Here is a 22,353-nt window from a genome sequence, read left to right as displayed (position 1 = left end):
ACCCTGGTTATCTTTGAAATGTAAACACGGCTTAATGACACCATGTTTATGTTTATCTTTGTTTTTCTTTAAAGAGGAAGAATTTAATAAATGATTTGTTTACAAAGAAAAATATTAGAATGCAGTATTTTAAAAATGATGATTTAAACTATATACGTTTTTTAATACGAATTTTAATCAATAAAAAACCATCATTACTATTAATTTTGTGTTTTGTTAATTTTCTGAAATTAAGACTACTAAGATTTTCTCGTTTTAAAATAAGGTTAAATTTTCTAGAAGAAAGAGAATTTAAACATAAAATTCATGAATATTGTAATGATAAAAATTTATATGTAGATAGTAATTCTTGTGCCTTTGGTAATGTTGCTCATGATAAAGAATTTGCAACTTGGTGCTATTTATGTACTTTCATATCTCCCAAGAGGTACAAAATACTTATTATTAATTTAGAATGTATCCCAAAGGATAATATTTACGTATCAAATGTAATGAAATTTAATATTGAAAATGCTTTGATGATAGATTCAAAAATATCATCATACTATGTATGTAAGTATTTTATACTGTCATGTCTTATCCTTAAGGACAATATAATTTTTAATAACTAATTTCATTTTTAAAAAATGGTTTTAATCGAACAAAAATTCGGTTAAATTACAATTTAATTACTTTGTAGTTATATTATTAAATAATTAATAATTTGTTTCAGATTCTCCTGTTGAAAACAATGTGATGTATGCAACAGAAGTTGTAATATCTCAAATTACAAACGCTTACGATTGTCCTAATGATTATGTTGACTCTTTATTAAAAAATTATTTTTGTAAACCTCGTTATTTACGTTCTCAAGACGTATTTAGTGTACAGATAAAAGAATATTGTCCTGATTATTATTATTTATCAATTCAGCCTAATAATACAACGATTTACTTTAAAGTGAAAAATATAAAAAGTAAAAATGTTAATGAAAGTTTTCATGGTTTTTATGTTGTGCAAGATAAAACAACGCTCATTTTAGAAAGAGCTATTCAAAATTATTTGCCAAAAGCTAAGACAAATTTTAGTTTTAACAATTTTAATGTGATGAACCCGAAAACAGAGATTAAATCCTCAGAATGCCCTCCATGTTTTGAGGATTCTCTACGACATTTGAAAGCTTCGATTTTTCCATTTTTACAAAAAGGTGAAAAAACAAAAATTTTAGCCAAATTAAAAATGTCGATTTTGATTATACATTCAATTGTCACTCTTCTTATTCATATTGGAAATTTACAAAAAATTATTTGTAGATGTGCGGATAAACCTCAATCCAATGTTTTTAATAGAAGGCTCAGAAGGTAGTGGAAAATTCAAATTGGTACAAATTGTCTCACGGCAACTGGGTTTACATTTGTATGATGTAGACTTTAGAGAGATACAAACATTAACTTCTGTACAAACCGAAGCAAAATTTCGAATAGCAATATATAACGCCAAAGACAGTCTTCCATGTATTCTTTGTTTCCGGAATATTCAGGTATAATTTTTATTAGAAATATCTAAAAAAAATTATAATTAATATTGAAGACAAACAATTAATTAGATGAAAGCTTTATGAATTATTTTTGAAATGTAGGTGTTTGGAATAAATGCAGAAGGAAAAAAAGATGACAGAATTATTTCTGCTTTCGAAACAGAAATTAAGAGAGTTTTCAATGAAAAAGGGAATTATCCTCTTATTGTAATAGCAACATCTGAAAGTTTAGATCTTTCTGCGAAATTAAAACGATTATTTTTGGAGACAATTTGTTTAAATCATCTAAATCTAACTCAAAGATCAAACACATTATCTTATTTATTGGAAAGTAAAGGAATTCTTAATAAACCAGATTTACAAAAAATTATAGGACTCTGTTCGGACTTTGTTTTAGCTGATTTTGAAGCTTTAATATTACATGGTGTAAAAACAAAGTACAATATAAAAACATTACCACGAAAAAATGAACAATGTGATTTTACAGATGAAGATTTTAATAATGCTTATGGTAAGAATTGAATATGATTTAAATTATTAAAAAAAGCAAGATAGTTTAAAAATTGCATATTTATTTTTAGAATATATGAAACCCATGCTTTCTGATCACATTGGTACACCACATGTACCAAAAGTTTATTGGAAAGATATTGGAGGTATTGGAGATTTAAAACAAGAAATTATAAAAAGAATTGAGTTGCCTTTATTGTATAACATTGAAATAGGACAGTCTGGTTTACTTTTATATGGACCACCTGGAACTGGCAAGACTCTTCTTGCTAAAGCTGTTGCAACTGAATGTCAACTTCATTTCTTTTCCATAAAAGGGCCTGAATTGTTGAATATGTATGTTGGTCAAAGTGAAAAAAATGTGCGTCAAGGTAAGAAAGCTAGAAAATTAATCAATAATAATTAACAATGGAATTAATAATATTAATTGTTTAATTGCAGTATTTGAACGAGCCAAGGCTGCTGCGCCTTGTATAATCTTCTTCGATGAATTGGATTCATTAGCACCAAATAGAGGTCAAAGTGGTGACAGTGGAGGAGTTATGGACAGAGTTGTTTCTCAACTTTTAGCAGAAATGGATGGTTTAGAAAGTTCAAATAATATCTTCATTATTGGTGCAACAAATAGACCCGATCTTATCGATCCAGCTTTATTGAGACCTGGAAGATTTGATAAAATGTTATATGTGGGAATTTATTCTGACAAGAATTCGCAAATTAGCGTTTTACAAGCTCTCACAAGGAAATTTAAAATGAAAAACAATGGGACAGAATTAGAAACATTAGTTGATGAGCTTCCATTTAATGTAACTGGTGCTGATTTATATTCTATATGCTCGAATGCTTGGCTTTTGGCGGTGCGAAAAACTCTCAAAAAGCTAACAAATACAACTGGACAAGCGATAGAAAAAGATTTTTCTCAAATTCATGGTGAAATAGTAGTTGAATTGGAAGATTTTGTGACTGCAGCTCGTGACATGACACCTTCTGTTAGTTCGTCAGAGTTAATAAAATATCAAAAATTACGCGACAAGACAAAGGAAAACTTTTAATAATTTTTTAAATAAAAAATTAAACAAGTATGGGACTTAATATTTTAACAATCAACCTTACCTTACTTATATCCATTATATTAAAGAAAGAGTGAAAAATATTAGGTCCAAGTTAATTTGTTTTATTAACTAATTGTACTTCTACAATACCTTTCGGTTTCTTCTATATATAGACAAATAAATAACTAACATATATTCATCTTAATTATTGACTGTAAGTATGATTTTATTTTTATTATGTATCAATTTTTATCTTTTCTGCTACGCTTAAAAAAATGTTTTTCGTCTCTTAATTAATCTTAAAGTTGTAATAAGGATAGTGTAATACTTTTAACTTGGAAATTAAAGGTCTTTCAAATATTTTTTATATCTTTACGGCTTATAGCGAAAAATCGTTGAATGAGTTTTTTTGTTATACTGGATATTGGTTAAAGGGAACTTGGAAACTAAAAAAATAATAAAAATAGGAATCTGATAGAGTAGATTTTAATTTCCTGATTGAATATACATAACTTGGACATGTTTTTAAATTTATTTAACCCTTCGCGGTACCGAAGCAATTTCTAAATGGTTTCTCATGACTAAATGTTTTCTACGTAACCGCGCTACCGCAAAGGTTTAATGGATAAAGAAAAAAAGGTAAAATAATTTTTCTAAAAAAAAAATCACCATTATTTTAAATTGTATTTCTCATTATTAGTTATCTCTTCAATTAGTCAATGTTATAGAAGATGAAATAATTTGTCGGCAATAATCGTACTTCTGTGAAGTTGAAATATTAACGATATTTATATATATATTTTGGAAGTAGGTATTAAAATAAAGAGTATAATAACCAATCATTATTACACCAACAAAAATAAAGCCACTATTTTTAATATCCAAAAACTTAGTTGGAGCCGCATTTGATTTTGGAATCACTAATAATTGATATGTAAACATTTCGATGAACAAAAAAAAAGTATGATAAAAATGATGTTCTATGGCTGTGGTAAAAAAATGGAGCAAAATGAATAATAATATTAATAATATGACGTTTAGTTGCGTAATAGTGGACTGACAAAAAAAGAGCGGTGCTATTGAAACTGAGGCATAAACTGGTACTTCGTTTATATACTAAGGGCACATTTGATAAACGGGAGTCCTACTCGGATACCTCGGTGTCAGGATCAAGATCCTTCGTAGGAGTTGATGCATTGCTTGTTGTTGCCGAATGAGTCCCAGATCTGTGAGTTCTTCGAGGATCGAAAGGATCTACAACTATTTGCTCAGTGCCCTTTATCTCTGCTCGGCAAAATGGACACCCTTGACCTTCCGAGTCCTAAAAAAAATTCAAATTCATTAATATTTTTTAAAAACTTTAATGATTATAGGATAAAAAATTTGCTCTTTACAGAGTGTTAAAGAAATTAGTAAAAATATAAAAAAGAGTAAATACTGCTACCTGCCAAGCTGTAAGACACGGTGTGCAGAGTAAATGACCGCATGGCTCTATTCTAACGTCCTTGTCATGCTCAGCACAAATTTTACATAACTGAAACGTACTGCCCATTTCGCAGTAAAGCTCATATTGTTCGGCTGTCACCTTAATGTGCTCCTCGGGTGTGGGTTGAACAGCCCATGTTAAATCGGGATTAATATTTCGACCATCTGGATACAAATAACTAACACACAAAAGTTTAATTTTAATTATAAGAATAAAGAGTTTCAATTATTTTAAATTTAATTTGATGACCTTTGATTTCTAATTTATAATAATAAATAACAATAACTTACAACCCTTCTCGATAGCCATCAAGCAGGGCTTGACACAGACTTTTGTTATGTGGTATTGTTTGAAGAATATCGCCATCGGATGTAACGTAGCCAATTGCCCATTGCCCTAACCTCGTACAACTCAATCGAAAAACATAACTTCCTGGTTTTGTAATACAATACTTTTGCAATCTTGCTTTTACTTCGTCATAAGTAAGAAATGCAACATAACCAGGATGTGTTACTGCCAAGATTTTCCAATTTCGTAATAATGTTGACCAAGGTTGAAATAATCTACAGATTTTAAATATATAATATTCTTCATTAATTCTTCAAAAGAGAAGGAATTTGATTTAAAATTAAGAGAAATAATAATTATAATTGGTTAGATATAAATAAATATTGACAATAGATAATAATTCACTCACCTTGTAAAAACATCGAATTCAAAATTAGAAATGTATCCGTTACATGTAAGATCTATTGTGGATTTTAAAGCCATGGCTTGTAAACCAGAACTAATTGGATGAACCTGATTTAGTTCATGTCTAAATATTTTCCACGGAACCAAAGTACTGTAAGAAAAAGTAACAAAAACTATATTTTCAATTTGGGTAAAACGGATTTTTGAAAAAAATGAAAAGCATAAAGTTAAATATATACCTGTTACCAAATCGTTCTTTCCAAAATTCAGCAGCATCAGATTTTGTTATGCGAAATTGATCGCCAGCAAAAATACCATTCGGAAATATTGCTTTAAGTTCTGAAAGCATATGACTGAAGACAAGACTGAGCTTCGTTAAATTCCGACGATAATGTGAAGTTTCATCAAACATTTTTTCTTTACCCTCTTTAAAAAGTTTGATTGCCTGCTTACACTTTCGCATTAGATTGTTTATGAAAACACAAAAATGTTCATTATTATGCAACATATGCATTCGATCCTCGTACTTGCTGTAAATCAACCTCAATCGTTGATAAGTATCGGGTAGAATATCGAGAATAAAGGGCGGAGAATTTTTTAAATTCATTCGCTGATGTTGACACAATTTAACAACTTTATCCATTAATTTCCATGTTTTGTCTAACATTCGTTTATCTGTTGACAATTTTGGTGGTGTCATTGCATCTGTAAATCGACCTTGTAACTTCTGGAAAATTGAACTAATTTGTACAGCACGACTACTTCGGCTACTCTGTCCCGATGATGACATCATGATTTTTTTTTAAAATGGTTTACAGGAAGTTTCAAACTACACACAACTAAATGAGTCCTTTTTGCATTCAGTGTTGTTATCACACGAATATATATATGTATATACGCTTATCGTCTACTTGTTGGTCATCTCTTTAATCTATTACAGCTATCACAGTTTATTTGACACTTTGAAGAATGTGTATTTAATTTTTTATCGAGACAAAACATAGCAAACTATGGTTATTTTAATCATCATTTTCAGATGTAGTTTATTAATTTCTCATTATAATTTTTCAATTTGTGCACTTATAATGAATCCTCAAGTGCCAAATACAGAGTTAACCGACAGCAAGATTGAAATATAACTACAACAGTCAAACGTCACAAAAAGACACATTTTCATTTTTTCTCTCTCGCGATCTTATTGTATATTACATTAGTTACTTTAAAAGCATTCGAAAAAGATCACAATTTATAAATAAAACTTTTTAAAAGAAAGAACAACAGAATTCACAATAATGTAAAATATAAGCACAGTAGCTATACCAATTTGTGGCAAATGTACCATTGTATAAACAGGTCTAGCATCTGTTGTAGTGGGGACATTGGGTTAATGACTCGAATGTTGTTGAAAATGCTGTTTCTAAAATTAGCCACCGAGAGCGCAAATATCGGAAAGTGCTTCTAAAGAGGAGAATCTCTGAAATGTGACAGTTTGAGAAACTAACCCAACCCTTTTTTGAGATTGCATTAGACATGTGAACTACCCATAATTTACAGCATGATTCAAGCCTGACTAGAGATTACTTCATGGATGAAATTAACACTTACAAAATTTATTTTTGTTAGTGTTGAAATTAATAACTATTGTGTGCATTGTTCCAAAAGTCATCAACATAGAAGTATTTTTTTTCATTTTAGATATTCTTACCATGACTGTTTTCGAATATTAATTTTTTTTTTGTGCTTGTGACATGTCTAATTCTCTTAACAAGGATTCTTGACATTTTAACATTTATGTATTTGATTAATACAAAGTGATCTAACATTTATGTATAACGAGTGAACATTGGATATATTTATGTATTTCGTAGTTAGAAGTTAAGATACTATGTTTTTGTGATATGAATATATCGAAGATCAAGTTTGTACTAAAACGGCAACTAACCTAAAATTTTTAATTCGCACTTCAGAAGAAGGTAACAAATTTTATTAGTTTTAATAATATAAATGTCAAAAGATTATATATAAAATCTTTGTGCATAATTATCTTTAATTTTTACTTCTTTAATATGATAATAATAATTATTTTGAAATACAAAATCTTATAAATTTATACTACTGAATAGAGTAACTTCAAATAATGTAAAAAGTATCCTATGTTTATTTTTAATTTGCTACTTTATAATTACCTTTTTTTCCTCGCACATTGAAAATTGTATATTATTTGTCAACTGGAAAATTAAAATAAATTATAACATTTAAAGTTATTTTTATATGTAGTAAAAATTTACAGGATTTTGTAAACAATAAATATAGTCTTGTAAATATATGAATTTATTATTTTTAGTTTCACAATTTATTGAATATAAAGCTAGAGAATTCTAGTTTTTTTCTCAATCGTGCAACTTTTTATGAGTAGAACAATTAAGAATAAAAAAAACTAAAAACCATTTTTACATCTAGTAAACTAGCACAGTAATCTGTTAATTTATTTAAATTATTAAGTAAATTATATAATCATAAAATTTTTACTTCTATATTTTTAATATCTATAATTTAATTAAGATTATTATTTTTCAATCAATTGTTTTGAATTAATTGAAATTGGAACATTCTCTCAATTATATTTTGAACAAATTTCAATGCAATTTTATATTTTTAATTTGAAAAAATAATGTACTAGTTGTAGAATTTATAATTAAAAAAAAGAGATTGACAAATTTTTTTCAATAACTTTACCGCCTTTTTTTAAACAATTTTTTTTTATTACAATCACCTTGAATCATTTACATAATTACGTATTTATTCATCTTCTACAATATACATATATTTAACAATTTCAACAACTTATTTTCGGTTTAAATTAATTTTTCTCCAATAATTAACGATTTTTAAATAATAATTAGAAAAAAATGTTTTTTTTTACTTTACTGTCTATTTATTTTAATAATAATGTTGATTTTTCTAAAACTGATTTTCTTTTTAAAATCTTTGTAAATTTAAATAAAGATTAATGCTATGCAAATAGTGATACTTAATTATTGTATAAATAAATACTTTATGGCAAATACTACCTAAGTGATTTAATAAAAAAATTGAAAAAACTAGTTAATTGTAGGTGAGTAGATAATAAAAAACTATTTTTAATAAATTAAAAAGGTTTAAACATATAAACAGTAAAAAAACAAATTCCTTTTTATCATTATTTAAAAAATTGTAAGTTATCAGAAAAAATTAGTTAAAACGAAAAATATGCAGCAATTAAATTTCCCCTAAGCTTTAAAATAATTTGTTCTTTTCAATTTTTAATAATTAAATAATTAAAAACAAATTTTAAATACCTTAATTTCTAAGTGAAGTTAATTACAGTTATTGTTCTTCATTAAGTCTAATTAATATTGAATTAATCTTCTTACAGAATACTCTTGTCGAAAGCATTCAAATGAATTGTGTTTCATACTTATGACATACTTAAATTTACTATGGAGGAGAGAAGAGTGGCCGACTACTTTGTAGTTGCTGGCTTACCTGATGAAGATAATGATAGTTATGAAGAAAATAATGTTTCAAATGAACTAGAAGATTGGTGCCAAGAAGGAACACATCTAAAGGATATTCATGTTCCACCACCTATAACTGATTTGGCTGTTATATTTCCAACACTTGGTGAAAAGTGTCCTGAAGGCTACTGTATACTTAATACTACAGTTACTGGATTTCCTGCTGATTTAAATCATGGAAGTTTACGAGCAAATGAATGTTACTTATGTTATAGAAGGGGCAGAGATAAACCACCATTGGTGGATATAGGTAAGAATTATTTTATCTCTTTTTATAATTTCAAATATTGTCATTTTTATTAAAAAAAAACAAGTTTTAAGATAATAAAAAAACGAAATTCTTGATTATCGATGAATAATCAAAAAATTAAAATCCTAGCATAATTAATTTTGAATGGAATTTTCTTTTCAGGTGTAATATATGATGGAAAAGAACGAATAATGAAAGATGCGGAAATTGTTGAGGAAACACCGACAGGACATGTGGCAAATGTTAATAATTCAACGTCAAGAATTTTTGTAACTTATAGACGTGCCAGCCGCAGAATGCCTTGTAATTCATTGGTTGTTACTGACATATGTATGATTTTGGCGAATAAAGGAGAGACACCCCCTCATGCCTTTTGCATAATTAATAAAAATTTAAATAAAGGCATGTTGGGTAGCGATGTTTTTTTGTGTTACAAAAAATCAATGAATCGTGAAAATTTAATATCATTGAAACCAAAAATACTCTACAAATATCCAATATTGGATTATAATAATTTTGTATTTCCAAACTCAGTTGCTATGTTTTGTTTACCAATGGGTGCTACTATTGAATGTTGGCCGAAAATTGCCTGTAAACCAAAACCAGTTTTTTCTACATTTGTATTGACAGTTGCTGATGCTGCCCAAAAAATATATGGCTCCGCGATTACATTTTATGAAGAAATTGTGCCCGATTTGTACATTCCAAAGTGCAAAGTTCATACGGAAAGTTCAGAAACAACTAATCACAATTCTGGTAATATATTTACTTTTTCAAATAATTATTTTCATTGAATATTATTCAAAATTATGACATTTTTTCAGATGAAACATTAGATGTATCAAATAAATCACAAAGTCAATTGAAACTTTTTAAAAAGTTTAGTATTTTGAAAAAATTAAATACAAATCAAATGGAAAAATTGCAATTCGTTGATCCTGATACTCAGTCATTAAATCTGAGTAAATCAATTTGTATTTTATCTCATTGGCCATTTTTTGATACTTTTGAAAAGTTTTTGGTTTTTTTACACAGTATGGTTGATGGTAAACCACAGAATATTCATATTGAAAAGTACATATCATACTTTTTGTGTGACATACCATTTCCAAGTCCTCAAAGACCGAGAATACTTGTACAATTAAGTAGTCATGATCGTTTAATTTTAACTCAACCAGAGGATTTGGCTTTGCCAAGATCTGGTGCAAGTTTTAGACAGTTGTTAATAAATTTAGGTCCTGACAATTGTATGTTGATTTTACTTTTAATATTGACGGAACAAAAAATTTTAGTTCATTCATTGAGACCAGATGTACTTACATCTGTAAGTGAAGCAATTGCCATGATATTATTTCCATTTAAATGGCAATGTCCATATATACCATTGTGCCCTTTAGGCTTAGCAGAAGTAAGTATCATCACTTTGTTTAAACACTTTTTATTTATTTTAATCATATTAATTAATAATTTTTTAAAACAGGTTTTACATGCTCCATTACCATTCCTCATTGGTGTAGATTCTCGATTTTTTGACTTATACGATCCGCCCAATGATGTTAATTGTGTTAATTTGGACACCAATAATATAGCTGTTTGTGATGACAAAAAATATTTAAATATTAAACTTTTACCCAAAAAGCCTGCGAGAATGCTCAGAAGCTTATTGGAACTTTTGTATTCAAAGTTGATTTCTCTTGGTAAAAACTATTCACAAAAAGGTAAGTTACACAGTTTTAATATTTTTAAGAGATTTTTCAATGACATTAAAATGTATTTAAATATAAATGATATTAGAAAAAGGCGATGAAGATTTTAGTGTGGATAAAGAATTCCAACAAAAACGAAAAGAACAAGTTTTAGAACTTGAGATACAAGATGCTTTTTTAAGATTCATGGCAATGATATTAAAAGGATATCGTTCGTTTTTATTGCCAATTACAAAAGCACCCACTGTTGGATCCACAGATCCTACGAGTTTATTTAACATGCAAGCTTTTTTAAGAAGTCGTGACAAAGCTCATGCTAAATTTTATAGTATGCTCGTAAGAACCCAAATGTTCATCAGGTAATGAATATACTTATTAATAATTATATTTTAATTGGCTAACTAATACTTTTTCTTTTAATTATTATTTCAATGTACACAATCAACTTACGTTTGGATTTACTTCAAGTCGGGATCAATTTGTTAGAATACATCTTAATTAAAAAGCGAATCCTATAAAATATTATTTCATATTTCATCATTATTATTAACTTAATTTAGATTCATTGAAGAAAGAAGCTTTGTTTCTGACATGGATATGGCTGGTTTAGCGTTTTTTGATGAATGCACTGAACGCGTTGATGAGGAAAACGGTAGGATATAATGAGAAATGCAGCTCATATTGTTTTTTTATAAATGAAAATATGTAGGTACTAAAAGTTTCTTATTAGATAAAAAATTTTCAATAATGTTTTTTTTAAATTTCAGTAATGCTTTTGGAACTTGATGAATCTCAGCATAGTGAACGGACAGTATTTATTCCACCTCCAGAAGCTGGACCAAATGTACAACAAATAACTTACGATACATTTAAACTGAATCCTGATTTAATGAAACCCCAAAAACATGTCAATTTAAAGAATCCAGTATTCAGTGACTTTACAATTGTACCTGGAAGTCCAATGGCTCGTAGAACAAAACATGAAATTAAAATTGCTCAAAAGATGGCTAGAAAACAAGTAATAATTTCTGCAAAAAGTTTTCTTAAATATTTATTAATTTTTTTATAACAATTGTTTTATGTATTAAATATTCACTAATTGAAAACTATTGGAAATGTTTGTTGCTTTAGGCGGCTATGCCAGATCGATGGAGCAAATGTTTACTTGGGACCTGTTACAGTTTGTGGTTTTTGCATCTACCAGCCATGCTACAAACTTCAAGTCAACCTGCAGCTGTTTTACATCAAGGCTATGAATTACTTGTTAAAATGCAAAAATTGCATTTAGATCCAATGGAAGAGGTAAGATTGTTCTTATGTTCTTTTGAGAAAATTTAGTTACCAGGAAATTTATTAATGTTGTAAATTACAGGTTTGTTATAGAGTAATGATGCAATTATGTGGTTTATATGGTCAACCAGTGTTAGCAGTAAAATTATTATTTCATATGAAGCGAAGTGGAGTTCAACCAAATGCACTTACATATGGTTTTTATAATAAGGTATGTATATAATATGTAATTTCAAAAATTCATAATCATACATCTAGAAATATTATTATAGAAAGAAAATAAATATCAAAATAAAAGTATTTTCAAATAAAATGCATTTTCAGGCTGTATTAGAAGCAACATGGCCTTCTGATATGACGAATTCGAGTCAGTTAATGTGGAATAAATTGCGTAATGTGATAGTTGGCGCTGCATTATTCAAAAGAGCCGGAGTAAGAAGTGCTAGAAAAAGATTATGTTCAAGTAGCGACATAATATCGTCCGATGATAAATCTTTAAGTATGGCACATGCTATTTCAAGGTCAAGTCTTGACAGTTCACACTCGCAAGACACTGAAGGTATACATGGTATTTGTAAGTATAATTTTTTAATATTATAGAGAATATAAAAATTTGCTTTTCTAACCATATAAAATTTTATTAAGGTCTATCGTACTCTAATTATGTTCTCAACTAGAAATAATTTTTTATTCATAATATCAATTATTTTTCGTTTTGATGACAGCACTGAAGGGTAGTTCAGTACCAGATCTGTCCGGATTCAGTCTAAACGAGATGAAAACGAAGCTTCCTCGTCAAAGTAGTATTGTAAAAGATTCAACAATACTTAGTGCGACACAAACTGAGATGTTCGATCACTCTTCTAATAATTTCAGGTGAATTTTTTTAAAAGAAGCAATATAATTATTAAGTTCGATAAATGCACTTGATTCCTTAATTTAGTTACATTCTTATTTTCATGATGCGTGAATCAATTTAATGTAATAGTAAACTATTCTTTTGTAGAATCAAACGCAATGTAGAATCACCTTTAAGAAGTCCTATTCGAACGCCTGTAACGGAAAATGATCCATTGGGTGCATTAATAAATGACGATACACCGATTGTATCACCTTGTGACGAAAACGACTCCAACTGTTCTTCAAGCACATTAACTATTTTAAACAGTGCAATCGAAGACCGACCTGGTGGTCCTGTTTTATTTAGAAGGTAATATATATTTTTATTTATTAACCGAACTAATTTATACAGGTTCTGGTTAATTTCATTAATTAAAATCCTTGCAATATAATATTTTTTTATCAGCCATATCCTTCCACGAAGTGCAACTTTTCATCAGGCTGTTGAAGATTTAACAATTGGTGGTCATTTACAAAGAAGTGAAACAATGCCTCATTCTGTAACTTTGCAAGGAGATCAAGAGAGGGAAAAAGAGAGGGCAGAACTCGGAAATCTTTGGATTCAAAACAAAGACAGTGTTACATCTAGTTTATCCAGTATTGGTTCAAGTTTGAAACTCAGTTTTGGGTAAGATGTGTTTAGTTTAAATTGACTGTTTAATAAAAAAAATCAAATTTTTCATATGTAAATAGTGATTCGGTAAAAAAAAACATTAAACTATTTATTACAGTACCTCAAGTTTAACTGGAAAGAAGTCAAATGAAATAATTCAAGGCGGTTTAAATAGTTTGAAATCAGCCGCTACGACAGTGGTGAAAAAATTCGATGAAATCAAAGAAGCTATATCGGCTAATAGCACTCCAGTAAAACTAAAAGAGCGTGATCAAAGAATGGGTTTTGAAGTATCACATGAATCGTTAGATTCACTTACAGATGGATCACAACAAGACCGCAATGAACTATTTACAAGGATGTCTAGTATGTTACAATTATATTAATTCAACTTGTGTTGAAAAAATTTAATTTTAATAATATTCTTTTTATTTCACAGGCGACGCTAATGTTGAATTAAGTGCTCTTTACGAATTAGCAGAATGTTTATATCCAAAATTACCAAGAGATACAGAAGATCGTCTTGCAGTTGAACTTATTCTTTCAAGTGCAAGTAGATGTCATAATTGTTCATCTATTCTTTACGATGAAGAAATAATGGCCGGTTGGCAACCTGAAGATTCGAATTTAAATACAATTTGTCAATTTTGTGATAAAGCAACTGTACCATTGCTAACTGTAACGGTACTTGATTACAGGTAATGTTTATCATATTGTTTTAAAATTATTAATATTATATATTTTAATAATTCGCGTGAAAATCCTTTTTTTCTAATTTAGATGTGAAGAAGGAGAAAAAAATAGTGATCCACTATCAGATGCTTTAGTCGAATTAATGCAGAAGCCACGTGAATTGACAAATCCAATAACAGTACCGTACCTAAATCCTCTTGTTTTAAGAAAAGAATTAGAGAATGTTTTAGATCAAGAGGGAGATTCGTGTCTAACGAGGAATAAATTTATTCTTGAACATCCCATTGTTTATTGGAACCTTATATGGTATTTTGAAAGGATTAATCTTTTTAGTCATTTGTCTGAATTATGGCTAAATAACGAAGAAGAAAATGAATTACAGACATCTTCTGCATTAATTGGTGTCAGAACAATGTGGGATAATGAATGTCTTCATCATTACCGATTACCAATGTATTTGCAATGGAAGATGAATGCAGACAGAACGTAAGTATATATTTTCGTCTTTCAAAAACCTGTTTTCTATCTTGATCTTTATTTATGTCTATTTTATATTTTTTAAAAATAGGTCAATGCAGACAATTATTACCAGTGTTCGGCATAACGATCTAGTGGAACCTATAAGGAGGCTTGCATTAGAGAGAAGTAAAATATTGTCTGAAGATCAAGAATCGTTTTCTATATATAGGGATATTCTTTTCTTAGCCTTTACTGTCCTTGGTAGAGGCAATATTGATCAGGGTGAGAAATTATTATTTTTCTTTAAATAAGTATAATAGAGCATTCAGTCCGTACCCTATTTAAAATGTGAAATAATTATACTTTTTTTGCAGGAGCATTTGATCGCGAATATAGTCTCTCTTTAGAAAGGTTATCAGAAAATGATGAAAAGCTGTTGAGACATGTAGATGCTGCACCTTCCTTGATGACTCTCTTCTGTAGGCATTACTTTAAACAATTAAATGTATAAAAGTTAAAAAGTCTATTTTTAAAAGGCTGATAAAACAAATGTACCAAAAAAAGTTTGTTTTTGAAAAAAAATTTCTGAATATTTTAAAAATGTTATAATTCCTCAAAAAAAATATGTACTAACCATTATTTTTTATTCATCTCTTTATATTTTCTAGATGGTGTTACAAAAATTTAACAAAATAATTACAGCGAAAATTTTTGACTTATTTTTTTAGCTTAACTATTTTACCAAAACATTCGATATAATATATATGTTTTAATCAATTATTTATATTTATTTTTTTAAAGACATGTCCTAGTTAAGTAACGCCACTACAATAAATACTTAGGAAGAAAAATGGTTTTTAACAACTTTTCATAGATATTATAAAATTTTATAAGCCTACATTAAACTTACATATTCTTTATTGTTGAAATTATTTAGAAGAGTTTATTTATACTCGATTTAATCAATTGAACTTCATGAGTCTAGATTGAACTTGAAACGTTATGAATAGTTCTGAAAATTCATTATTAGACCATTAGAGTCCAATGTAGGCTTGGGAGACCCACTTTTGTGTTATCCAATGAAGGCTAATTTTATTTGAATATTTTATTTACTTGTACATAGTATACATATTATACATTATTAAATAGGGCTCTTGTAAAAACGGAATGATGAATTTTAGTTTGTTTTATTTGGAAAAATGTTTCAACCACATGTGATTCACTGCACAAGAACAAAATATATCTTTTGCCATTTTACTTAGATTAATTTTAATGGATTTTACTATTGTGTTCAGTAAAATAAGAAAATGAAAATAAATTTCTTGAAACAAAATAATTTTTACAAGCAACAACGTTTAAAATTATGTTTTTGAGATTCAAAGTAGACTCAAGAGGACCAATTCAGCGTAATAGTAGGCAAATTTTACAATTATGTTTAATCCAGACTTATGGTGTTTAATTTGGAATTAATCAATTGACTAAAGGAATTGCAGTAAGATGTAATGTAAAAGTTGTTCAAAATTTTTCTATTTTACAAGTAGTATTTGCTGGTGGTATTACTTGTCAAAAGGATAGCTTTAAAAATTATATAATTATTTTTTTAAAAATAACAACTTAGATTAATTCAAATTTCAGTTTTTCTACTGTTTCAGACAATACACAAAAAAATCTGTATGTCTTATATTTGTTTTGTAATAAATAATCCGAGGTGTTTTTCTAATAAAATGTAAAATATTTTATTAACAACGTAAAAACTAAATATTAGATGCTTTCTGCTCAACGAAAATGCAAGGAAAAATTATTGTATATGTATAAAATGCGGCGACTTTGCATAAACATAATAAATATTCTCTCATAGATATGTTTATTTGTTAATATTATTATTCATCATAACTGAAACTGAACATTCAAAGGTATTAAAAAAAATATTTTTAATTATTTTTAAATAAAAATAATACAAGACGGTCGTATTTAAAAAGTATTGTTATTCTCTAATTATATATCATAACAATCTCATTTTTACATGTATTAACTATTAACGTAATATGTAGTTAGATAAAATTATTAAAATTTTATGAGTTTTCCATATCAAAAGAAATTTCTAACTATCTTTTTAAATGCAAAAAATTATCTAAAACAATTTTTATTATATTTCTATTTGAAAACTAAAATCAAGTAATTGATCGATACTTTGCAATCATAAGAAAAATCAACGTTCCAATTACAAAAAGTCCTGTGGCAGTTAACTTATGAAGATCTTCATCATCCTCTAAAAAAGTAATTTATCTTATTTTATTATTATTGCTTAGAATTAAAATAAAGTTACATTAAATAAACATCTAAACATCGTATATTTATTTTCTACTTGTAATCTTATAATATTTGACATACCATGTAATTCTTCTAAAGATTCCCATTCTAGACTTCGTTTCACAGCCATTTTCCATTGTGAATAAAGCATATCACGTTCTGCAGAAGAAAAATTTTTTTTGTACTTGTTTACATCATGTAAGTGAGTCAATCCAGAAATGATAATGCGACCATTTAAAAAAATCTGAAACTGATGTAAAATGTTTTTAGATGTATTATGACTATTGTTTAATATAATTAATTATTGAATATCTATTATTTTAATGAAATCGTTTATCAACAATTTTAATGAGTTAAAATCACGTTTCAATTCCTTACACTTACACAACAGATGACACTCTCCAACTTAGTTTTGTTTTTATTATTAAAATACAGTATAAATTGAAAAGCTTTATGTTTTTAAAAAATTATTATGAAACTTTTATAATGAGTTTTATAATTATTTCAAATAAAAACGACAATTATAAAATACTTCTGAAACACAATTTTTTTTATTAATTGTTGCTTCTTAAGACTATTAAAAAATGTCTGTTTCTTAAAATAAATAATATTTATTCATAAATAGCAGAAGTAATTAATAATCATAATATATCTAAAAACATTTTGTTTCCGATTTTTTTAAAATTAAAAAATGATCTATTGATAATAACACAATTATTATGAATTGCGCGTTTTAAATTATTAAAAACTTCGACCTTAAAAGCGGTGCTTTTGCTTCTTAGATGGCGATGAAATTTGCTGGCAAAGTTTACTTAAAGATATGTGCTATGTGGAATATTTAATTTACCGTTGTCAGTTATAGATGGGAAAAATGTATCGCTAGGTACTGCAATGTTGGATTTTACATCCCATTTGCGAATACCTTCTGCTCTTCCAGCAGCGATCGCAGCACCCAGAGCTTTGGTGTCACACATCAAAGGCCTCACTAGATTGTACAATTAATTTTAATTAGATTTATATTAGATTCCCCGTCATTTTTTCGAATGAGTGATATTCCGAATTGACTATTCTCCGAATTTAAATTTCCGAATATATTTTTCTGAATTAAAAAAACTCATTAATTAATTAATTAAATATGTATATAAGTAAGAATTGTATGAAAACAATAAAAACTAAAAAATAGGGTTTGATGTATAAATATAAATAATGAATTCTTACCTACTGGAATACCACATACATCAGCTTGCATTTGCATTAATAAATTATTAGCTGTCATTGCTCCATCGACTAGTAACTTAGTTAATAATAAACCAGTGTCTTTTTTTATAGATTCTAAAATATCTCTTGTTTGTAAACATATAGCCTGTAAAGCTGCTCTCACTATTTGCGCACTAGTTGTTTCTTCAGTAATGCCACATATGACACTATAATAATTATATATAAATAAAATATAGTTATAAATTTTACAATTATTAATAAAAAAATTACTAACCTACGTGCATCTTTTCTCCAATATGGCGCATGCAATCCAGAAAAAGCAGGAACAAATACTATTCGATTATCAAATGGTAATTGATTGGCAACAGCTTCTGACTCTTTAACGTCAGAAAGAATTTCTAACTTTTCTTTTAACCATTGTATAACTTCTCCTGCCATTGCAACTGATCCTTCCAAAGCATAAACAGGAGGTGACTCAGGTCCCAATTGATAGGCAACTGTTGTCAATAAACCATGGGTTGAATCTACAATCTGAAAATTATCTTCATTTTTTCTTTTTGAAACTCTTAAATAAAGAATTTAATAGTTTATTATTGAAAAGATTTATAAATTGTCAGATATAAAAATTCTTACCGCAGTGCCTGTATTATAAAGTACAAAGCTACCAGTGCCATAAGTACTTTTTGCTTGACCACGTCTGAAGCACATTTGTCCAACTAAAGCTGATTGCTGATCACCCAAACACTAAAATTAAACAAATTATATTAATATATTTAGATTGAATAGAAACTGGTACTAATTAGAAAATCGTTCCTCTTCGTATCACTTATATAAATTTTAAAAAATATTACAAACCCCTGATATTGGTACACCTCGTAATACTCCATCATGAATATGACCATAAATTTCAGAAGAGCTTCGAATTTGTGGTAAAATTTCAAGTGGTATTTGAAAAAAATCCAGTAATTTAGAATCCCATTTTAATGTCGAAATATTCATTAACATTGTTCTTGAAGCATTCGTGACGTCTGTACTATGAGCACCGCCATTGATGCCTCCTGTTAAATTCTAAACCCAAATTAAAAATAATTTATTCTTATTAAATCTTTAATTGAAAATAGATTAAGATTCCTATTGTAATTTAAATTTATTAAATATTAAAAAGATACGCATTTAAGTTTCCAAAAATTGAAATTTTAACTTGATAAAATTCTATATCTCTATTCTACTGTAAAGAATATATTAAATAATGGAGACTATGATTAAAATAATACACACCCAAATAAGCCAGGAATCAACTGTACCAAACATGCAACGCTTTTCTTTCACCGCAGTTTGAACACAGTCATCATTATCTAATAACCATTTTAGTTTTAATGCACTAAAGTAAGGACTAATTGGAAGGCCACATAAAGGTTTAAGATAGTTTATGTCATTTCTAACTCCTTTCAGTATTTCATCCACAATGTTAGTGGTGCGCATATCCATCCACACTGAAAGTTTATTAATTATGCAAAATCGTTACTTTTCCAATTTTTCAATTAGACTTTTGTAAAGATTTATGATGGAAATTAATACATAAATATTTAATTACCAATTGCATTATGTAGTGGTTGACCGCTAATAGAATCCCATACTATTGATGTTTCCCTTTGATTTGCTATCCCAATGGCAATGATATCAGCCGAATCTATACTAAGTTGATGTAAATTATCTACTGTTTTATTTAAACATTCCACCACTGCGTCTAATATTTCCATTGGATTTTGTTCAACCCATCCTTCTTTTGGATATGATTTGGATATTGAAACTTGATGATACGTTAATACTTCAGCAGTATTTGCAGCAAAAACCTAAAATAAATTTATTAACATGAGAATTTTTTTTTAGTTAAATATAATGTAACCGTAAAACAATTCATTTAAATTAAAGTACGTTTTATAACCAAAACTATAGATTTTTATTATTGCGCATTGAGAAAATTTCAGGTCTTGCCTTCATTGATTAGATAAATTCTCCATCTCCATTTTAAATTTAGTAAAATTGTGTTTTTTTTTCATAAATTTTAAATTTGCTGTCCAGTTGAACATATTTAATTAAAAACCAAAACTTTTTTTATTTAATTATATATTTTAATTGTCCATCCACCGATATTATAATCTTTCATTTTTTAATTAAAAACATTACATGTCACTTGAGTCACAATAACATTTGACATAATATATATTTTTATTAAGCAAAATTTTTGAATAAAAATGTAAATAAACTACTTGATAATGTAATACAATTTATTTTTTTAAAATGAAATTTCTTTAATGATTATTTTAAAACTACCGTACCAGAAATTTAACACTGTTCGTTCCTTCATCAATTGCACCAATAAGTGGTCCATATCTGCTTATTGATTCATTTTTGTTCATTTGATGATATATTTTTTTTAAACCTTACAATGTTTTAAATTAAATGAAAAAAAACTGTTAGTGACAAGTTTAATATCAACCAACACATTTGTATTGTTGGGAGAACAATCAGGGTATGCAAACCAAGGAGAAATATAATAAGGGAGGGGAAGGGAACAAAAGTAACTACGCCCCCACCCTAATGCTCAGGGATGGATACATTCTTCCTGTATAGTACACTTAAAGAAGCATTCACACCTTGGTAACCAGGCAATGAGTGCGAGAAGGACAAACAGATATCTTATTTCTTTTATACTAATGTAAACACAGCCTTAATGTAAACATATGAAAAAAGTTGTTGTAGAAGCAGCTTTATACAGTGGTTTTGCTTCTTTAATTGTATCGTGCTTGTAGGAAATAGTTGTTGTCAATTGTTGAGTTTCATAATTCAAACAAAATCTGCATTTAATTACCATTATTCAGCTTAAAAATTATTTATTAAAGTTTCGAAATTTGGTGATTACTTTTCAATAAGAAAATAATTCAACAGACAAAAAATGTAAGTAATATAGTCTAAAGTAAACAACGTTTATATTTGCAAAACAAAATTCGTATCAATTAAGCATGATAGATTATTCTTTTATTTTAAATTTTAGTGCGTTTAGATTGAACTTTCAGTAATTAAGACTGTAATTGAAGTGTTTCATAAAAATATTTTACAAACATTTGAGAAATAGGATTGAAATGATTTTAATTAATTGTAAAATGGAATGTAGTATAGTGAAGAACACCGGTCAATATTCAAAGTAGTTTTAAAAATATTAAAAAATTTTTACATAACAAAGTTTGTGTTTTAATAGGTACATGTGTTACCTTGAAAAATATGACAATAAGTAACTTTATTTCTATATAATTCGTTAAAGTAGCTAAACGTCCGTCTAGACGGATACATAACCTCAAATAAATTTTTCCGGCCGAACTGTTCACACTACCGGTGGAAACTTCCGGTACCTAGGATTTTTCCAAAACCTTTGTAATAACTGACCTGCAACTTTTAGGTCTTATTTGTAGATACAATATATTATTCGTAAACGAAGGGTTTTGAGAAAAATAATTTTTTCTTTAAATTGCGATTTATATTTATTGAAAATTGTAGGTCATCCTTAACTAAACCAAAATCTGAGATGACACCGGAAGAGCTGTCAAAAAGAGAGGAAGAAGAATTTAATACTGGACCGCTATCTGTTTTAACTCAATCAGTTAAAAACAATACTCAGGTGTTGATCAATTGTAGGAATAACAAAAAATTACTTGGCCGAGTGAAAGCCTTTGATAGGCATTGTAACATGGTCTTGGAAAATGTCAAAGAAATGTGGACCGAACTTCCACGCACTGGAAAAGGAAAGAAGAAGGTACATTCAATGATTTTTCATCTAACATTATTTTACATGTCAGAATGCAAGGCTTAAAAAATTTTCTATTATTACCTTTAAGTTTTATACAAAAATTTATCAAAATATCTTTGTTTTAGGCAAAACCAGTAAATAAGGATCGATTTATCTCAAAAATGTTTCTTAGAGGAGACTCAGTTATTCTGGTTTTAAGAAATCCTTTAGCGACAGCAAGCGGAAAATAATTACTTATCATTTTTTGTATCTAAGTTAAGTCTTAAAATATATTGTCTACTTTAAAAAAAAGAAA

At 27.9% G+C, this 22,353-nt stretch overlaps 5 protein-coding genes across 8 annotated transcripts; 3 read left to right on the top strand and 2 right to left on the bottom strand.

Annotated features, from left to right (window-relative positions):
• The first annotated feature begins 50 nt into the window (after positions 1-50).
• Positions 51-3,106, top strand: LOC127290612 (peroxisome assembly factor 2). Its single transcript, XM_051319309.1, has 6 exons — positions 51-552; positions 713-1,186; positions 1,293-1,519; positions 1,619-2,027; positions 2,098-2,397; positions 2,468-3,106. The coding sequence occupies exons 1-6, from the start codon at positions 120-122 to the stop codon at positions 3,076-3,078; spliced, it is 2,454 nt and encodes an 817-aa protein (XP_051175266.1). The 5' UTR covers positions 51-119; the 3' UTR covers positions 3,079-3,106.
• Positions 3,107-3,548: 442 nt separating this feature from the next.
• LOC127290631 (E3 ubiquitin-protein ligase CBL) lies at positions 3,549-6,625 on the bottom strand. Of its 2 annotated transcripts, none has more exons than XM_051319342.1 (5): positions 5,497-6,625; positions 5,262-5,408; positions 4,855-5,127; positions 4,523-4,742; positions 3,549-4,399 (listed from the first exon to the last, which is right to left on the bottom strand). In XM_051319342.1, the coding sequence occupies exons 1-5, from the start codon at positions 6,048-6,050 to the stop codon at positions 4,223-4,225; spliced, it is 1,371 nt and encodes a 456-aa protein (XP_051175299.1). In that variant the 5' UTR covers positions 6,051-6,625; the 3' UTR covers positions 3,549-4,222. The 2 variants fall into 2 exon arrangements, with proteins under 2 accessions (XP_051175299.1, XP_051175290.1); XM_051319333.1 differs by having other exon boundaries at positions 4,520-4,742; positions 5,497-6,624.
• A 199-nt stretch (positions 6,626-6,824) lies between these two features.
• Positions 6,825-16,586, top strand: LOC127290542 (DENN domain-containing protein Crag). 2 transcript variants are annotated; one of them, XM_051319210.1, is made up of 19 exons: positions 6,825-7,230; positions 8,673-9,064; positions 9,227-9,820; positions 9,889-10,472; positions 10,545-10,782; positions 10,859-11,129; positions 11,331-11,422; positions 11,538-11,788; positions 11,902-12,072; positions 12,143-12,271; positions 12,385-12,619; positions 12,786-12,936; positions 13,067-13,270; positions 13,367-13,588; positions 13,692-13,939; positions 14,013-14,271; positions 14,354-14,752; positions 14,835-15,007; positions 15,100-16,586. In XM_051319210.1, exons 2-19 carry the CDS (start codon positions 8,737-8,739, stop codon positions 15,234-15,236), a joined length of 4,686 nt encoding a protein of 1,561 aa, XP_051175167.1. In that variant the 5' UTR covers positions 6,825-7,230; positions 8,673-8,736; the 3' UTR covers positions 15,237-16,586. The 2 variants fall into 2 exon arrangements, with proteins under 2 accessions (XP_051175167.1, XP_051175157.1); XM_051319200.1 differs by having other exon boundaries at positions 12,385-12,634.
• Positions 16,587-16,690: 104 nt separating this feature from the next.
• LOC127290558 (glycerol kinase-like) lies at positions 16,691-20,814 on the bottom strand. Of its 2 annotated transcripts, XM_051319235.1 has the most exons (10): positions 20,593-20,814; positions 19,848-20,106; positions 19,532-19,746; positions 19,109-19,321; positions 18,887-18,997; positions 18,528-18,784; positions 18,254-18,459; positions 17,883-18,020; positions 17,117-17,194; positions 16,691-16,994 (listed from the first exon to the last, which is right to left on the bottom strand). In XM_051319235.1, exons 1-10 carry the CDS (start codon positions 20,671-20,673, stop codon positions 16,897-16,899), a joined length of 1,656 nt encoding a protein of 551 aa, XP_051175192.1. In that variant the 5' UTR covers positions 20,674-20,814; the 3' UTR covers positions 16,691-16,896. The 2 variants fall into 2 exon arrangements, with proteins under 2 accessions (XP_051175192.1, XP_051175199.1); XM_051319242.1 differs by lacking the exon at positions 16,691-16,994 and having other exon boundaries at positions 17,137-17,285.
• Positions 20,815-21,031: 217 nt separating this feature from the next.
• Positions 21,032-22,353, top strand: LOC127290603 (probable small nuclear ribonucleoprotein Sm D2). The gene is made up of 3 exons (XM_051319301.1): positions 21,032-21,211; positions 21,809-22,064; positions 22,184-22,353. Coding segments are annotated over exons 1-3 (363 nt in total). The 5' UTR covers positions 21,032-21,209; the 3' UTR covers positions 22,289-22,353.

The sequence above is a fragment of the Leptopilina boulardi genome, unplaced genomic scaffold, assembly GCF_019393585.1.
Source record: "Leptopilina boulardi isolate dan_hultmark-lab unplaced genomic scaffold, ZJU_Lbou_2.1 LbouV2_123, whole genome shotgun sequence".
NCBI lineage: Eukaryota > Metazoa > Arthropoda > Insecta > Hymenoptera > Figitidae > Leptopilina > Leptopilina boulardi.
Note: the sequence above shows the minus strand (reverse complement) of the source record. Positions and strands in the feature narration are given on the sequence as shown.